The sequence below is a fragment of the Limtongia smithiae genome, assembly GCF_038497785.1.
Source record: "Limtongia smithiae strain NRRL Y-17922 unplaced genomic scaffold V1518scaffold_4, whole genome shotgun sequence".
In the NCBI taxonomy this organism is placed as follows: Eukaryota; Fungi; Ascomycota; class Lipomycetes; order Lipomycetales; family Lipomycetaceae; genus Limtongia; species Limtongia smithiae.
The window spans coordinates 482,835-496,756 of NW_027117625.1; the positions used below are offsets into that span (position 1 = coordinate 482,835).

Genomic DNA, 13,922 nt, shown 5'->3' on the forward strand with positions numbered 1-13,922 from the left:
GCTCGCGCTCGTAGAGCCGCACCCCCACAGACATCATATTTGCCCCTTCGAATAGCTGAAAGCGTTATATTCAATATCATACTGCAAAACACAAGAAAAAAGTGCAATCCTCCCTAATGTTACATGTCATAACCGTACCATATACCACCCCCTCCCATCCTGCAGCCCTCTCGTATTAAATCTGATACCAAAAACTTCATCACCGTTAGCAATCTGCACCGATCATGACAAACCGGCAAAAAACTTACTCAGGAACCATTAAAATATACCGCTCCATGGCTTCCCGGAACCGGTGTTTATACTGTCTCGGCGTCACGACCGTCGGCACCTTGCCGCCGCCGCCGACTAACCCACGCTCTTTCACCCAGCTCTCAAGCTTCTTATCCCATGTAAAAGTCCGCAGGCAGTCTGTGTATTGTCAGTAACTGTCCACCATTACACACTGTCCACGCGAACTCACCTATAATGCCCACCACCAGCTGGTGCCGGTCCGGATCAATCGCAATCACAAGCGAGTAATCCATGACATTCATCTTCGCCAAAAACAACGTATCATTCCAAAGCGACGCGCGCAGCATATTCTTCGCATGGTCCCGCACAAACAACGGCGACTCAAAGATATACTCAACCATGTTCTCGTCCAGTAACACCTCGTTCGCCTTGCCGGTCTGCTCCACATGCCGATTTCTCATCGACCCTTTGAGATCAAAAATCCGCAGCAGATTCCGGTCGTAAAATAAATTCTCCATTACAATGATGTCCATTTTCATTGACTTGTTTGTCATCGGGTTGCGCACCTGCACCTGGTAAAATCCCATAATCTTTGCAATCACGGATGGTAAGTCGTGGAAAAATACTTGCGCCATGTACTGGAAATATGACGGTGCAAACTTGATAAACGCGTCTAACTCGGATGGGGACAACTGCTTCACAACAAGCCTATCATCCAGCGTCTTCAAAAATGCGGATCCAGACTTGCCACCGGTAGAATCCCACTTGATACACCGCGACAATGACTGGATATAGTAATCATCGCACCCGCAAACGGATCTAAACGCATCAAACAACTCCGCGTAGAAGATCTTGCACGACAACTTCGCCGTGCCTTCCTGGAACTGATATTTCAAATGCGTGCCGGTTTCTTTCAACAACCACCGCTCGAGATCTTCTCGTGACCGCGGTCGCCGTCCAGCTGAACCGCTGCCGCCATTGCCGTACCCGCCGCTTCCGTCCGGTTTCTCTGTTCGTTGACGCGCATATATCTGCGAATTCGGTTGCGAAGACACCTGAGCCACCTCATCATCTGACGATGTTTCGTACATTTGATCGTCATCGCGTCGAATTTGCTCCAGCTTTTCGATATAATCCGGTGACGACAGGCAAAACGCAATCACAGACGACGGCTCATCTTCGCGAACAATGACATCAGAGTCCATGAATATGTGCTCAGAGGGTTGCAATGGATAATCCAGTGGCTGCCATCCACTCGCGGACCGGTCTGCCCAGAAATTAGATAGCATGGTCATCAGTGACAGCTTCTCCGGAACAGGCGGCAGCTCCTGCTGGAACGGATGGTCGCTGGCCGACGCAGGTTGCGTGGATGTTGCGACCATTGACGGCGATAACTGCGCCTGTGGTTCCTGTTCTTGCACCGCGTCGTGTTCCTGCGTGACTGTCTGTGCGGGATCAAGAAGTTCCGTGTGGGAATCGGTTTCGCTAGGAGTCTTCCCGGCAGCTTTGGCAATGGAATCCGACTCGCTCTCAGAATGTAGCATCGAAGAGTGCTCGTTGCCTGCTGTCGACGAACTAGCTGCCGTAGACTTCGTTGACCCTCCCGCGACTGGCGCCTTTGAACTCGACTCTCCCACAGTCTCTGCAGTAGTCTTACCAGCTGCTTCAAATTCGCGCTTTTTCTCCGCTGCAATAGCGCGCCTAGTTTTACTCCGTCGTCCGATCGTTCCAGAGTCCGAGAATAACTCATCATCGGAATTAAGATCATCCGAGCTCATATCGTCGTCGTCATCCTCGTCCTCTTCGACCGCATCCTCGATATTCTGATAAATAACCTCAACAATCGGCTTCGACGATCCTACCGCACGCAACCGACCCTGCGCAAGCTTCTTCCGTTCGCGTGCACGCTCCTTTTCAAATTCACGAGAGAGCTGATCAAAGTGTCGTGCAAGCGAAATCACCTTACTCTGGCCAACCGCAAAGCTGGAGCCAACGCCGGCAACCGACGTTGGTGGACCGTGCACATCTCCACCGCGATTCAATTGCAGCTGTCTCGCGAGTTCGCGCGTCGTTCCTTGAGTCAGACGATGGCGGAATTGCGTCGCAGGCGGAAGAATAAGGTTGTCTGGTCGCACTTTCCGCCGTAGTGAATTAGTATTCGCCGTAGTTGGCTTGCTTCGCGCTGCTGCCTGTGCTGTCACCACAACAGTATCAGTATCCGCGGAGAGCATCGGTGGCGGTAAAAGTGCCATGGGTGGTGGCGGCGACGGCATCACTGAATTCTTTGAACTTAAAGTGTTTTCATCGACAGGAGCAGCAATTGATGAAACAGTTTTCTTCATCTTATCCTCGTCTTGAGCTTCACTCACTGGGAGTACAGGTTCACTTGCTGCCCTTTGCATCTGCGCGTCATTCGGGATGATAGGTGCCACTGAAAGGCCAGTAAGCTTAGGCCTATCATTGGAAAAAGTTCCGGGAGGAACTTCGGTGACTTTGTTCATCCGCCTCTGAACTGCTGCAATTGACGATAATCCAGGCGACGGGAATCCAAGTGGTGCAGCGAATTCAGGCGTCGTCAAAGCCGGAGCGTGAGATTCCAAGTAATCGCCGCCCGAAGAAGCAGTCGCAGTCAATACTGGTGAGATGGAGACCTGGCTAGTATTTGATTGAACCGGCATCAATTCAACGGCGGATGTCAGATCCACAGCCGGAGTACTAGATTCCGTGTTGTCATCCGCACCGCCCATAGTATTCGCCGTAGTATCACGCTCCAAGAACATCTTCTTCAACTGTATGGCCGTAAGTCGTGTGATATCTTTCTCAGAAGGAAAAAAGTTCCGATCAAACTCCGCAAAATCGAGATCCCATTGTACGACGCATTCTTGCAACGACCGGATGACTGCATTGAGCGGTAAATACTCGCGATACGAAGACTGCTGATAAAGATCTTGCAGCCTCAATTTCAGGTCGGTCTGTTCTGACTGCGCGCGCGTGCACATAATTTCAATCTCAGCCTTGCATTCCTCGGTACGATCGATAGATGAAAACTCGTCAACACGCACAGAAGTCAAGCGCATCAGCACAGAGTCAAAGTACTTGTTGATCCGTTCCACAATATTGCAATACTCCTCTGCTCGTAGTCTCACGTCGATCTGCGGCTTCCATAGTAGTTGTGTTCGAGGAAACGAAATTTCTAGCAATTCAATATCCTTGTACTCAAACTTGACTGCTAAACCATGAACACCAAATATACGGATGTGGTCCTTATGGAAGTCGTGATGACAAAGATCGCCTCTCATAGACAACGGTGCAGACCAGAATGATCGCTCTAAGTACTTGCCGAACGAGTATTTCCAAGACTCTTCCGACATAACTGACGGTTGCAACGTTATGTCACACTTTGTGCAATGTGACCACATCAAGATATGGTGCTCCATTCCTGGGAATCGCGGCGGATGCTTCTCGACAAAAACATTCACGCGCCCGTTGCCATGGACATATGACCTGTAATGCTGCGCCAATGTATACGAGCAGCCGTCCGAGCATTGCTGATCAAAGCTATCACAGATTCCTTCAATAAATTGACCAAGTGTGCAATCTCCTTCGCCGTAGTACTGTATAGACACTAATTCCGGACCAGTGCAAGGTGCGGTTGTGATCTCCGAAATCAAAGAGTAAAGAATTGTGATATGTTGGTATGCAAACGGATCAAATAGATACTGTGAAATATGCGCCAAATACGCCTCCCACTGCCGCTTCTGAATAGCTGCGATATAGTTCAATTTGTCGCTTTCCAGTTTCAGCAGTGCTCGACATATTTGTGGAAGAATCACTTTGCCGCCACCTGGTAATTGCGCTAGAACCTCCGGTCGTATAAGTTCCTGCATCGTAATTTCCGCACGATCTTTGAGATACTTGTATTTCTCCGATAGCTCAATAGCTTCGCCAGTATCTTCTATATCTTTGTCGTCTGGACGCTCAATTTTTTCATTCGCTGACTTCTCGCTGTCTTTTTCCACAATGATCAATTCGCTTGTGCTTTCGTTGTGGAGATGTTCTTGTTTGTCGAACTCTTCCGCAGTCTTGTTTAAGATCTGAAGTCGTTTCTCGATATAGCGAGCTCGCCAGAGCAAGTGCGGCTGCGGAATTTGAACATAAGGCGAAGTACACACAATCGTCTCGCTGTGCAACTTGACAAGAGCGTCGTAGTAGCCAGTGTCGTCATCCAAGATAAGATCTATATCATCCGTCGCCATTTGTGAATTTCCGCTGTATACCGTCGGTCGCAATTGATCCGGTGCAGGTACCAACACCATTTCTTCGCGCATGAGATGCGTTTCTAGCTTCAGGTTGTAGATGACGTATGACATGAACTTCGTGATGACTTTGATCTGGCCAAGCGTTTTCATATCTCCGCCGCGCAGTACAATCGTACACCCTAGCTGAGGAGGGCATCCGGACATGAAAATGAATGTTTTCTTGGTCTTGGCGTCGAAAACGTACGTCTTGACTTCCACATTTTCGCATGTTCCGACCCTGATCGTTGCAGTTTCATTTTCGACGTCGTTTAGTAAGTCGTCTGCGGAGGTCACGATGTCGGCCAATGCAGATCTTGCAACTGCTCTGATGACGTTGGGATTGACGTTATAAGCGACGGCTATATTCGCTTTCTGCAAAAGTTGTAGCGCATGTCCCGAAATTTGCTGCTCCAAAAGAACTAAATGTGGTCGCCGAGCAGCGATAGCTTTGACGACATTTTCAAGATGTTCTGTCTCCTTGTCCAAGCAGTTGAGTGACATGAATCCGAGCTGCTCAGGCTTACCATTGAGCAGCTTATCCCTATTGCCGTACCGCCTAAACACAAACATACCCTCGCCAGAAGTGTCGCTGGTAACACTGGTCGCCACGGCAGTATGTTTCTTGTCTTTGGGAGGTTCTTCGCGAATGTAGTCCAGCGGAAATGCTAGTAGCATGATCCTCGCCCCAGAGATCTCACGAGGCATCGACTTGAGGGCCAAATTCTTTGTAAAGGCAACACCCGACAAATACACGGTATCATCTGGCGTAGCACCGGGTATCCGCTTAACCTTCACGAAGTTACGTACGTCGATTGCGTCGCCACCTCTGACATCGAGATCCAAGTCGTCGGTAGCCTGGAGAAGAATTGGCAGCAGTGCCCTCTCCCACCGTGCGACGAGTTTTGGTGATAGTTCCATCTTCTGAAGGAGTTGGTGAAGAAGGCGCTTGACATGATCGAGAGACGCGGCGTTGAGTTCGAGAGGCGGCGCGCGCGGACCGCGCATTGAGTGTGATCGATTCAACCCTCGGCTCCGTGAACTATATATTGATAATGCATCTACTCGCTCCGATCGCTTCTCCAATGTTGTTTCGGGGACCAGTGTGCGCTGACCGTAAGTGTTTGCGGTGCCGACTGCCGAGGATGATGATGATGATGATGATGATAGGGAAGACTGGCCAGACACGCTCGTGCCGTTTGACACGATTCGTCCAGAGACATGAAGGGAAGAATTGCGACGGACAGGCTTGTCAAAGAAATGGCGTACTGCAGACGGTTTGTCCTTAATAGTTGGTGCGTAGAATGCGGAGGATGCTGAGGACGTCATTGTGTATGCTTGATGCCAGTTGGCAGGTCATCCCCGAAGTAGCGTCGTCGCCGACTTTCTTTTCAGTTACCTGCAGTCGTGATCCTTATAACGACAGTGCCCAACAGACCACAGTAGTATCTGCAAGCGTGTCGGCCGCTCCCGAACAGGCAATGAGGAGAAACGCCGGTGACTGCGGACTTGTGTTCTATGTGTTGGGGTATGAGTTTCCCAGTGCGCGGCTGATCCCGACGGGAGCAGATCCAAGCAGAGTTTTTGCTAATTTTAAGGTTCTTACTCCTCCACTGTAATAATGTTTGCGCGTTACTGTTATAGGAAAGATGCAGAGCTTAGCTGAACTGTATACTCTCAGTACGAACCTTAAGCGCGGTCTGGACTTCTATCGCGAGTGATAGCTGTGCAACTGCGATCTATTGATAGTGATCTAATATTGCATTTTGGATGCGTGTGCATGTGTGTGTATGTACAAACATTGTTATATTACATTATACCAGGACACCTCCAAGTATATACATCTATGTGTGGCCATGCTCAAACGTCAGTCTGTGCTGGCAGTGGTACACGCTACTTTGGCCTTTCAAGGTCATGCAAGAGTTGTCAGTCTGCAGTTAACTCGTTACTGAAACCTTGAGGATTCCGTAAGGTCCGCCCATGACGACGCGTCTCACGAACTGCTCCGCCTTGGCGCCGCCGTGGTGCATGGCGACGGCCCCTATTGATGCAAATATTGTCTGCGAGCCAGCTTCAAAAAGACCGCTCTTGCGCGGTGGCGCGGTCTATAATAGTGTCAGTCAATGGCCAAATCTCGAGTATGGTATTATTCACTTACCAGAACGTCTTCAAAATTCTTTGCCGATTTCCATTTGATAAGTGGGAGGATTTGGGATGCCTTAGCGACGTTGAAAATGGGATTCCGGCTGTGTAATAGGTGGTCGGCGGTGGGTGCCGTGACTGCGTCGATGTCCTTGCCGGCGATGGCTGTCAGGCTCTCCGACGGGGCTGCGGAGACGAGCAATGCAATCTGTAAAGTGAACAACTTGCGACCTATATGCATAATAATCAGCATACAGCAATTGACAGTCAGGCCAGTTTGGGAAAGTCGTACCGTAAAATGCGAGTCGTTCGTTGTAAGGGAAAATGCCATGTCGGAAACTTTTGTGGGTGAAAACCTGGAGAAGCAGTTCTCGGGGGAGCTCGAACGCGGCAGCGTGCTCGCCTGTCAATCTCCGCCAGGCATCCTCGACTTCAGTGTAGGTCTGGTCAAGGCGTGCTGCGTACTCAGTCCGAACAGGCGCGATTGTGATCCGATCGTCCTTGGTCAGGCCGTCCATGTAGACGATTGTGCGCTGTGGATTTATCTGTGTCCGACATACTAAGAAACTGCTGTACAGATACGACCGAGGGATCACCGATGGCCGAATCGACGACCGAAAGAGGTTCATTGTGGACCGGAGGGAAGTGCTGCGATTGGCGATGAAAGCTGAGCCAGCTGCAGCAAGACAAGAATTTTCGTTAGTAACTGCAGTCCCGACACGCGCCAACGAAAGCGCAGTTCACAGTGCGCTGCAACAGACAGCGACATACCCCAATCTCTTCGGCGACCGGTGTCCGGTAGTTCTGCCGCGCGCACGCAAGAAAGGACCGAGGAGCAGCTCGCGGGAGGCTGTTTTCTCTTGCTCAGTCAATTCCGCGATGCAAAAGTTTAGGGAAACTGCACGCAAAGCGCACGAGACTTCACCCATAGGCGACGACGGTGCGGTGCGGGCGCGCTTGCGGTGCTAACTGTCACAGCAATATGGTGCATTCACGTGCTCGGGTAATTCGTATTCGCGTACACGGGCGTTCGTATTAATCCGAGAACTCCCACTGGGGCACTTGTACGACCATCAACAACAATGAGCTCGTCTCGGGTTCCCATACGAGTGCCATTTCCCGTCATCAGCTCTCTTGTGTCTTCTCGTCGCTGTTCTTTCCTGGCCATTGGCTGATACTCTTCTTCTTCTTCTACCTGACGCGCCTTTTCCTTGCTCCACCCCACCCCGCCCATGTCGCGGTTCGTCACGGGCGTACTCCCCTCCGACCGCCTCGGACTGCCCCACACAGACTTCTCCAAATGGCGTCTGTACTCAGATGTTGTCGGAAAATACAAGTGGCAGTATCTCAATGACGATGAGGTCGTGCAGCACCGGCCCCAGTCAGCGTTTGAGAAGTACTTCCTTGGGCTCGATACGGTATTGTTACTAGATTCATTATTGCATTGACTGTCACATGTGCTGACGAATTATTGCTCAGGGTCTCCCAGAATATCCACAGACGGGAAAACCATACGATGCTGCGCTGAATTCACTGCGGTTCTTCAGTGCGCTGCAGCAGGAAGAGGGTCAGTGGTCCTGCAGATATGGAGGTCCAATGTTCCTCTTGATCGGCACCGTCACGGTCCATTACTATACGAAGACGCCGATGCCGCAGGCTTGGAAGACCGAAATCATTCGATACTTAACAAACACTGCACACCCAATTGACGGTGGCTGGGGTTTGCACTCCGAGGATAAGAGCACTGTGTTCGGTACTGTCTGTAACTACGTTGTGCTACGACTTTTGGGCATGGAGGCAGATCACCCGGTGGCAGCCAACGCAAGGGCTACTCTGCGCAAATTTGGTAAGACCAGTTTTCTTCAGTTTATTTCATCTTGCTCATTCTGCAGGCGGTGCAATTGGGTGTCCTCAATGGGGCAAGATCTGGCTTGCCGTTCTGAACCTCTGCGAGTACGATGGCATAAACCCAGTGCCTCCAGAGATGTGGTAAGTCTTATATTAGTTTGTTTATGTCAGATTTTTTTTGTAACTCCATTAGGTTGCTACCCGAATGGCTTCCCATCCATCCCAGCAAGTGGTGGGTTCACACGCGACAGGTCTACCTTCCCATGGGATACATCTATTCAGAGAAAGTCAAAACGCCATTGGACCCACTGCTGCTGGCTTTGAGAACAGAACTTTATAAGACTCCGTACGATACCATCGACTTCGCGGCACAGCGCAACAATATCTCCGTAATCGACATTTACTACCCACACACCCCGCTTTTGAACTTTCTGAATGGCACACTGGTCAAGTATGAGAAATATTTACGACCGGAATGGATTAAAACCAACGCCCGAAAGAAAGTCGTCGATCTTATTCACAAGGAAGCTGCAAACACCAAGTCTCTGGGCGTTGGACCGGTTAACTTCGCCATGAACTTGTTGGTGCTCTACATTGAAGACGGGCCTGATTCAAAATCTTTCCAACAGCATCGCGCACGTCTCACTGATTTCATGTTTATGAGCAATGAAGGAATGTTGATGTGTGGAACGAACGGCGTACAGTGCTGGGACACAAGTTTTGCGCTCCAGGTGATGTGCGGCATCGGCGCGGCTGAGCTTCCAGAGTTTGAGGAGACTGTTAAGCGCGGTCATATGTATCTAAAAAACTCGCAATTCACTGAAAATTGCGTGTCAGGGTCCTACAGAGATCAGAGACTTGGATGTTGGCCGTTTTCAACAAAGGACCAGGGATACACTGTCAGCGATTGCACGTCGGAGGCGTTAAAGGCTGTTCTTATGGTGCAGAGCCTCCCGTATATTGACGGCGGTATTCCGGACGAGAAGCTGTATCCGGCCGTTGACGTTCTGCTTTCACTGCAGAACCGCGGGTCATTTTCATTTGGAAGTTTTGCGTCGTATGAAAAGATACGGGGTCCGCCTATTCTTGAGATCATCAACCCTGCTGAGGTTTTCGGAAACATTATGGTGGAGTATCCCTACGTCGAGTGCTCGGACTCGACCGTCATCGGCTTGTCATATTTCCGCGATCACTGCGACTACCGACACGCGGAAGTGGTGCAGGCTATCCAGGATGCGATTGCGTATATCAAGTCCGAGCAATACTCCAGCGGAGCATGGTACGGCTCATGGGGTATCTGCTTCACTTACGGAGGCATGTTTGCAATTGAAGCTCTGTCCTACCAGGGGGAGGTTTATAGCAACAGCGACGTTGTGGCAAAGGGATGTCGGTTTATTGCACAACATCAGAGAGAAGATGGCGGCTGGGGCGAGAGCTATCGTGTATGTGCTGGTCTTGGTTCTGGTTGAGTGTCTGAACTAACTAGTTGTGGTAACAGTCCTGCGAAACGTTGACATACGTCGAGCACGAGCGAACACAGGTTGTGAACACAGCCTGGGCGTGTCTTGCGCTGATGCTCGGCGATTATCCCGACATTGAGGCAATCAAACGTGGTATCAAGTACATCATGAGCAAGCAGATGCCCAACGGCGAGTTCAAAGCCGAGGGTATCGAGGGTGTATTCAACCGCAGCTGCATGATCGAATATCCGAACTACAAGTTTTACTTTACTGCGCGTGCACTGGGATTGTATGCGAAGAAGTACTCGAACGAGAAACTGCTTTAGATTTAAGTACAAATAACAGATCTGTGGAGCCCGCGGAGATTTGTATGAGAATGGGGTAAGGGTTGATGACCGCCGTTCAGACCTTCAGTGAAACGTGATTGCAGCGTAGATAAATCCAGCCTACTGCACATCTACATCATCTAATGACAACGTCGTGGTTAGCCTCCTACGCGGAGCCGAGTAAGGTGGTGACAAAGTACGGTCATGGTTTATGTGGTGTGGCGGGTACGGGATGGGGACGAAGTGGAGCTGACTCGTTACAGGAAGGCGGTATCTGGATATAATGACCCGCCTGCGTTCGATTCCGATATTATACTTAGCACTAAGGTGTGTAACGGCACTGGTACACTACGAATGTTGTATATGATGACTGACAAGAGGATCTGTTATAGAAGAACGCGAACAAGGATGCTGCGGGACCCAGTGCGGTGGAGTGGGACGAACTGAAGGTCAAGGTACGTACGAATGCGCAGAGCCATTCTGCCTGAGAGAGGAAGAATACAAGACGGCAGCTACTAAAGAGCATTACAGAAAGCGTGGGACATTGCGATGGGCCCCTCAAAATCCCTTCCGATGAACGCGATCATGTCTTACTTCTCCGGTTCATCCCTCCAGATCTTCTCACTCACCATGACCTTTATGCTGTTCTCCAACCCCGTCAAGTCTATTGCGTCAATTGGATCAACATTTGCGCGGTTCGAGTCCGAGAGCACGTACTCGCGGATTCTGCAGGCGAAGGTCGTGTTCATTCTGATGCAGCTCGCCACGGTCGCCGTCGGCGTGTGGAAGATGTCGAGTATGGGCGTATTGCCTACCAAGCGTAGTGACTGGCTTGCGTGGGAGAGTGAGGTGCCGGCTTTAGAGCGTAGCGTGTTTATATCATGATCGTTTGTGAACTAGATTGGAAATGCATGTATGATACAGAGGACTACACTGACTATTCACTTCAATATCCGCGAGACGCTAAACTACATGCTTCTACCATCTGTCAGTACGATATGTGTAATCACAAGCACTTGTACTCGTAGACCATTGTGTTGTGCTTCATTATTACTGCAGAAGTCGGTGAGATTCGGTGTCCACTGGGAGGTCATGCGTCGAGCCCGTGCAGCGAACACGCAACTCCCAGACTGACTCCGCCAAGCAACCATATTCTGTCTCCCCTCCTCCCTTTAACGTCGCCACAAGCTCAGCACGCTACTGATCTATATTTCAGAGGCTAAGGCAGTCAGAGTGTTCTCACATTGCAGCAAAAAAGCGACATGACGACAAACGGCACAATGAACAACCATGCACCACGACTGATGTGCGTTCACGATCCCTAAGTCAGAACAAGTGCGAATCGCGCAAGCTGACATTACCACGAACAGAAAGAGGATGGGTCTCGCCATGGTGGGCACTATTGGAACGTACATTATTGTCAAAAGGTAGGCACACAGGTGTCGCAGCGACAATTTGTCGAGACTCAGCCGACTGACAGTGAACGCGAGTAGCATACTCAATGACCACCGACGAAAACGGTATGAAGCTGAACGGAAAGGTGCGCTGTCTATAAAGATGGATTGCCAGGTCATACCATTAACTGACTTTTGCAACAGCCGCTCGGGAACCAGGACACTCGTACCAGAAGATAGCCGAAGTCGAGAAGCACAGTGTCGGCGCGGCGAATCCGAGCTCTGAGGAGTCTAATGATCCTAGCTTTGGTCGAGATCGGAAAGAGTAGCGAAGGTGGGCTGGGTGATCTTGTATATTTAATTTACACTCCAGTTACCGAATAACTGCGTTGCTTCAATCTTTTCGGTGATTATGCTGTGATAAACACGTACGCTGGATGGTGCATATGCAGAGTAGGCAGGACACCACAGCTGGCCCTATCCAGTCTTTGAAGCGCATGACGCCGACCTGGTTTATCGGACCTATTATTACCACTCGCAACGATCGCATTCTTCTGAATAGAGCAAAGTGTTAGCAAGCCGTCTGCACTCTTAAGTCTAGCTGCGCCGTGAACAGGTAGATCAGAAGAACGCGGTGTACTACTTACCAAATCCGGCAGGTGACAAGTTGAAATATTTTTGATATTGAGATGCACTTATCTGATGCTGTAGTTCATATTTATGAACTTTGTCTGTTTTTAATTAATTTACGTCATTGTGATACTATGTGCGGAGCGACAAAATATTGGAAAGCGCAGCTGCGGTGCAGGCACACCTCCCGCATTTCACCATGCCACCACCGCGCGCCAAGTATAAGTGGACATTGACATCCGAAACGACATGTCACGTTTATAAACACCTCGTCTATCAAGACGCGTGTTGGAGTGCGTGCGTTGCAAGTCGCATTGTGTTCTGGCAACCGTCCGGTTGTGATTCAGGTCTGGGCGATATTACACTTCTCAAATTCCGTCATCGATCAAAACTTCCTCCTGTTTCTTTTTTATAGTCTCGTTGTCCAACTGCGCTGTTGCTACCGATCATCTACACATTATTGTCGTTGTCTTCATTGCGCCTAAGTCGCTTACCGCATCAGCGGCAGCTGTGGTTGTCTGGACGCGTCGCGCTGCGTCGCGCTGCGTCGCGTCCACAGGTAGGTGATACGCCCGCAATCAGCCGTACCCGAATCGTCCTTCGCCACGCTCACTGCTATAGACTCGGCGTTAAAATTCGCTGAAATTGTGTGCTCTGTTTCACGTGTCGTTCACTGTCGTATGGCTGTTGTCACTACAAACTCTGCAGCAGTCATCGACTCATCGCGACATCTTGTCAATCTGATATTTGCAACGGACGTCATGACTGTCTAGGTGCAGTATGTCCGCGATTATCATACCATCCTTTCATACGATTCTGTAGCTAGTTACTTCGCACACACGGTTGCGGTCGTATGGAACATGATCGATAAACTTTACTTCAACACAATGACCATTTGTCAGTTTCTTGATCCAATTCTACTGTTTTACGTCTGGATGCTACTAAGGCTGATTTTAATATCCCTGTCAGCCTTCATGCGTGCTACCCAATGCTGTGACTTCTGAAATCAACCATCCACATACGCGTAATGGTGTGATGTAGCTGCGACGTAGCAGAACCCTCGCTGAATTCATGAGCAGCAATGGCCATTCCTCTTCCGAGGGGCGGAAAGAGGCACGCTATTGTTAGAACGGCTGATATACACCGAGCGCTTTGGAAGCAAGCTTGAAGGGATGACAATGGTGCATCGCGCAATTGTGGCATACGCATCACTGAGGTGCATCTTGATATTTGCAAATAGTAACGTGCCGGTACTTTTAGGGCCTTAGCGGTAAACTGAACTCACGGAGAGAGGGACTTTCCTTCCGTGGTGGTGTTAAGTATCCTTCAATGGCCTTGGAGGTTCATGGTAGGCTGTCATAGAGTTGGCGGATATAACGTCTCGACCATATTACTGGTCGTCTTGTGGTTCCTGCTCTGCACCCTATAACGGTCCGAAGCTCGGTAGGCACTGTAGAGAGAAGACTGCAGAAATGGAGAAATTGGGTAAAGCCACGCGGGTACAAAGCTGTACGCTTACGCTAGTTAGTGCGGGGAAGCTCGCTGAGCACAGTACAGAACCCTCAGGGCACGGAGATCGGATGTTCGCGCACGTGG

General features: G+C 50.0%; 5 protein-coding genes across 5 annotated transcripts; 3 read left to right on the forward strand and 2 right to left on the reverse strand.

Moving 5' to 3' along the window:
- Positions 1 to 45: 45 nt before the first annotated feature.
- Positions 46 to 6,059, reverse strand: V1518DRAFT_414772 (uncharacterized protein; the record flags this gene model as incomplete). The annotated part of the gene is made up of 2 exons (XM_066903658.1): positions 461 to 6,059; positions 46 to 408 (listed from the first exon to the last, which is right to left on the reverse strand). Coding segments are annotated over exons 1-2 (5,555 nt in total), but the record flags the coding sequence as incomplete, so codon positions are not given.
- Positions 6,060 to 6,268: 209 nt separating this feature from the next.
- V1518DRAFT_414775 (mitochondrial 54S ribosomal protein mL57) lies at positions 6,269 to 7,548 on the reverse strand. The gene is made up of 3 exons (XM_066903659.1): positions 6,961 to 7,548; positions 6,685 to 6,899; positions 6,269 to 6,631 (listed from the first exon to the last, which is right to left on the reverse strand). The coding sequence occupies exons 1-3, from the start codon at positions 7,295 to 7,297 to the stop codon at positions 6,464 to 6,466; spliced, it is 720 nt and encodes a 239-aa protein (XP_066760225.1). The 5' UTR covers positions 7,298 to 7,548; the 3' UTR covers positions 6,269 to 6,463.
- Positions 7,549 to 7,900: 352 nt separating this feature from the next.
- Positions 7,901 to 10,302, forward strand: V1518DRAFT_372636 (terpenoid cyclases/protein prenyltransferase alpha-alpha toroid; the record flags this gene model as incomplete). Its single annotated transcript, XM_066901399.1, has 5 exons — positions 7,901 to 8,086; positions 8,148 to 8,514; positions 8,561 to 8,657; positions 8,710 to 9,958; positions 10,015 to 10,302. 5 exons carry the CDS (start codon positions 7,901 to 7,903, stop codon positions 10,300 to 10,302), a joined length of 2,187 nt encoding a protein of 728 aa, XP_066760226.1.
- Positions 10,303 to 10,445: 143 nt separating this feature from the next.
- V1518DRAFT_426700 (uncharacterized protein) lies at positions 10,446 to 11,187 on the forward strand (the record flags this gene model as incomplete). The annotated part of the gene is made up of 4 exons (XM_066905997.1): positions 10,446 to 10,498; positions 10,566 to 10,629; positions 10,695 to 10,757; positions 10,834 to 11,187. 4 exons carry the CDS (start codon positions 10,446 to 10,448, stop codon positions 11,185 to 11,187), a joined length of 534 nt encoding a protein of 177 aa, XP_066760227.1.
- A 377-nt stretch (positions 11,188 to 11,564) lies between these two features.
- Positions 11,565 to 12,025, forward strand: V1518DRAFT_426701 (uncharacterized protein; the record flags this gene model as incomplete). Its single annotated transcript, XM_066905998.1, has 4 exons — positions 11,565 to 11,608; positions 11,673 to 11,729; positions 11,796 to 11,842; positions 11,901 to 12,025. The coding sequence occupies 4 exons, from the start codon at positions 11,565 to 11,567 to the stop codon at positions 12,023 to 12,025; spliced, it is 273 nt and encodes a 90-aa protein (XP_066760228.1).
- Between the last annotated feature and the right edge of the window lie 1,897 nt (positions 12,026 to 13,922).

Bases quoted from the DNA above. Each gene is read 5' to 3' on its own strand.
- V1518DRAFT_414775 (XM_066903659.1), bottom strand. From the start codon at position 7,297: ATGAACCTCTTTCGGTCGTCGATTCGGCCATCGGTGATCCCTCGGTCG. The intron at 6,900-6,960 runs GTACGACTTTCC...TTATGCATATAG, and splicing joins CGAACGACTCGCATTTTACG to GTCGCAAGTTGTTCACTTTA. The intron at 6,632-6,684 runs GTAAGTGAATAA...ACACTATTATAG, and splicing joins AGAATTTTGAAGACGTTCTG to ACCGCGCCACCGCGCAAGAG.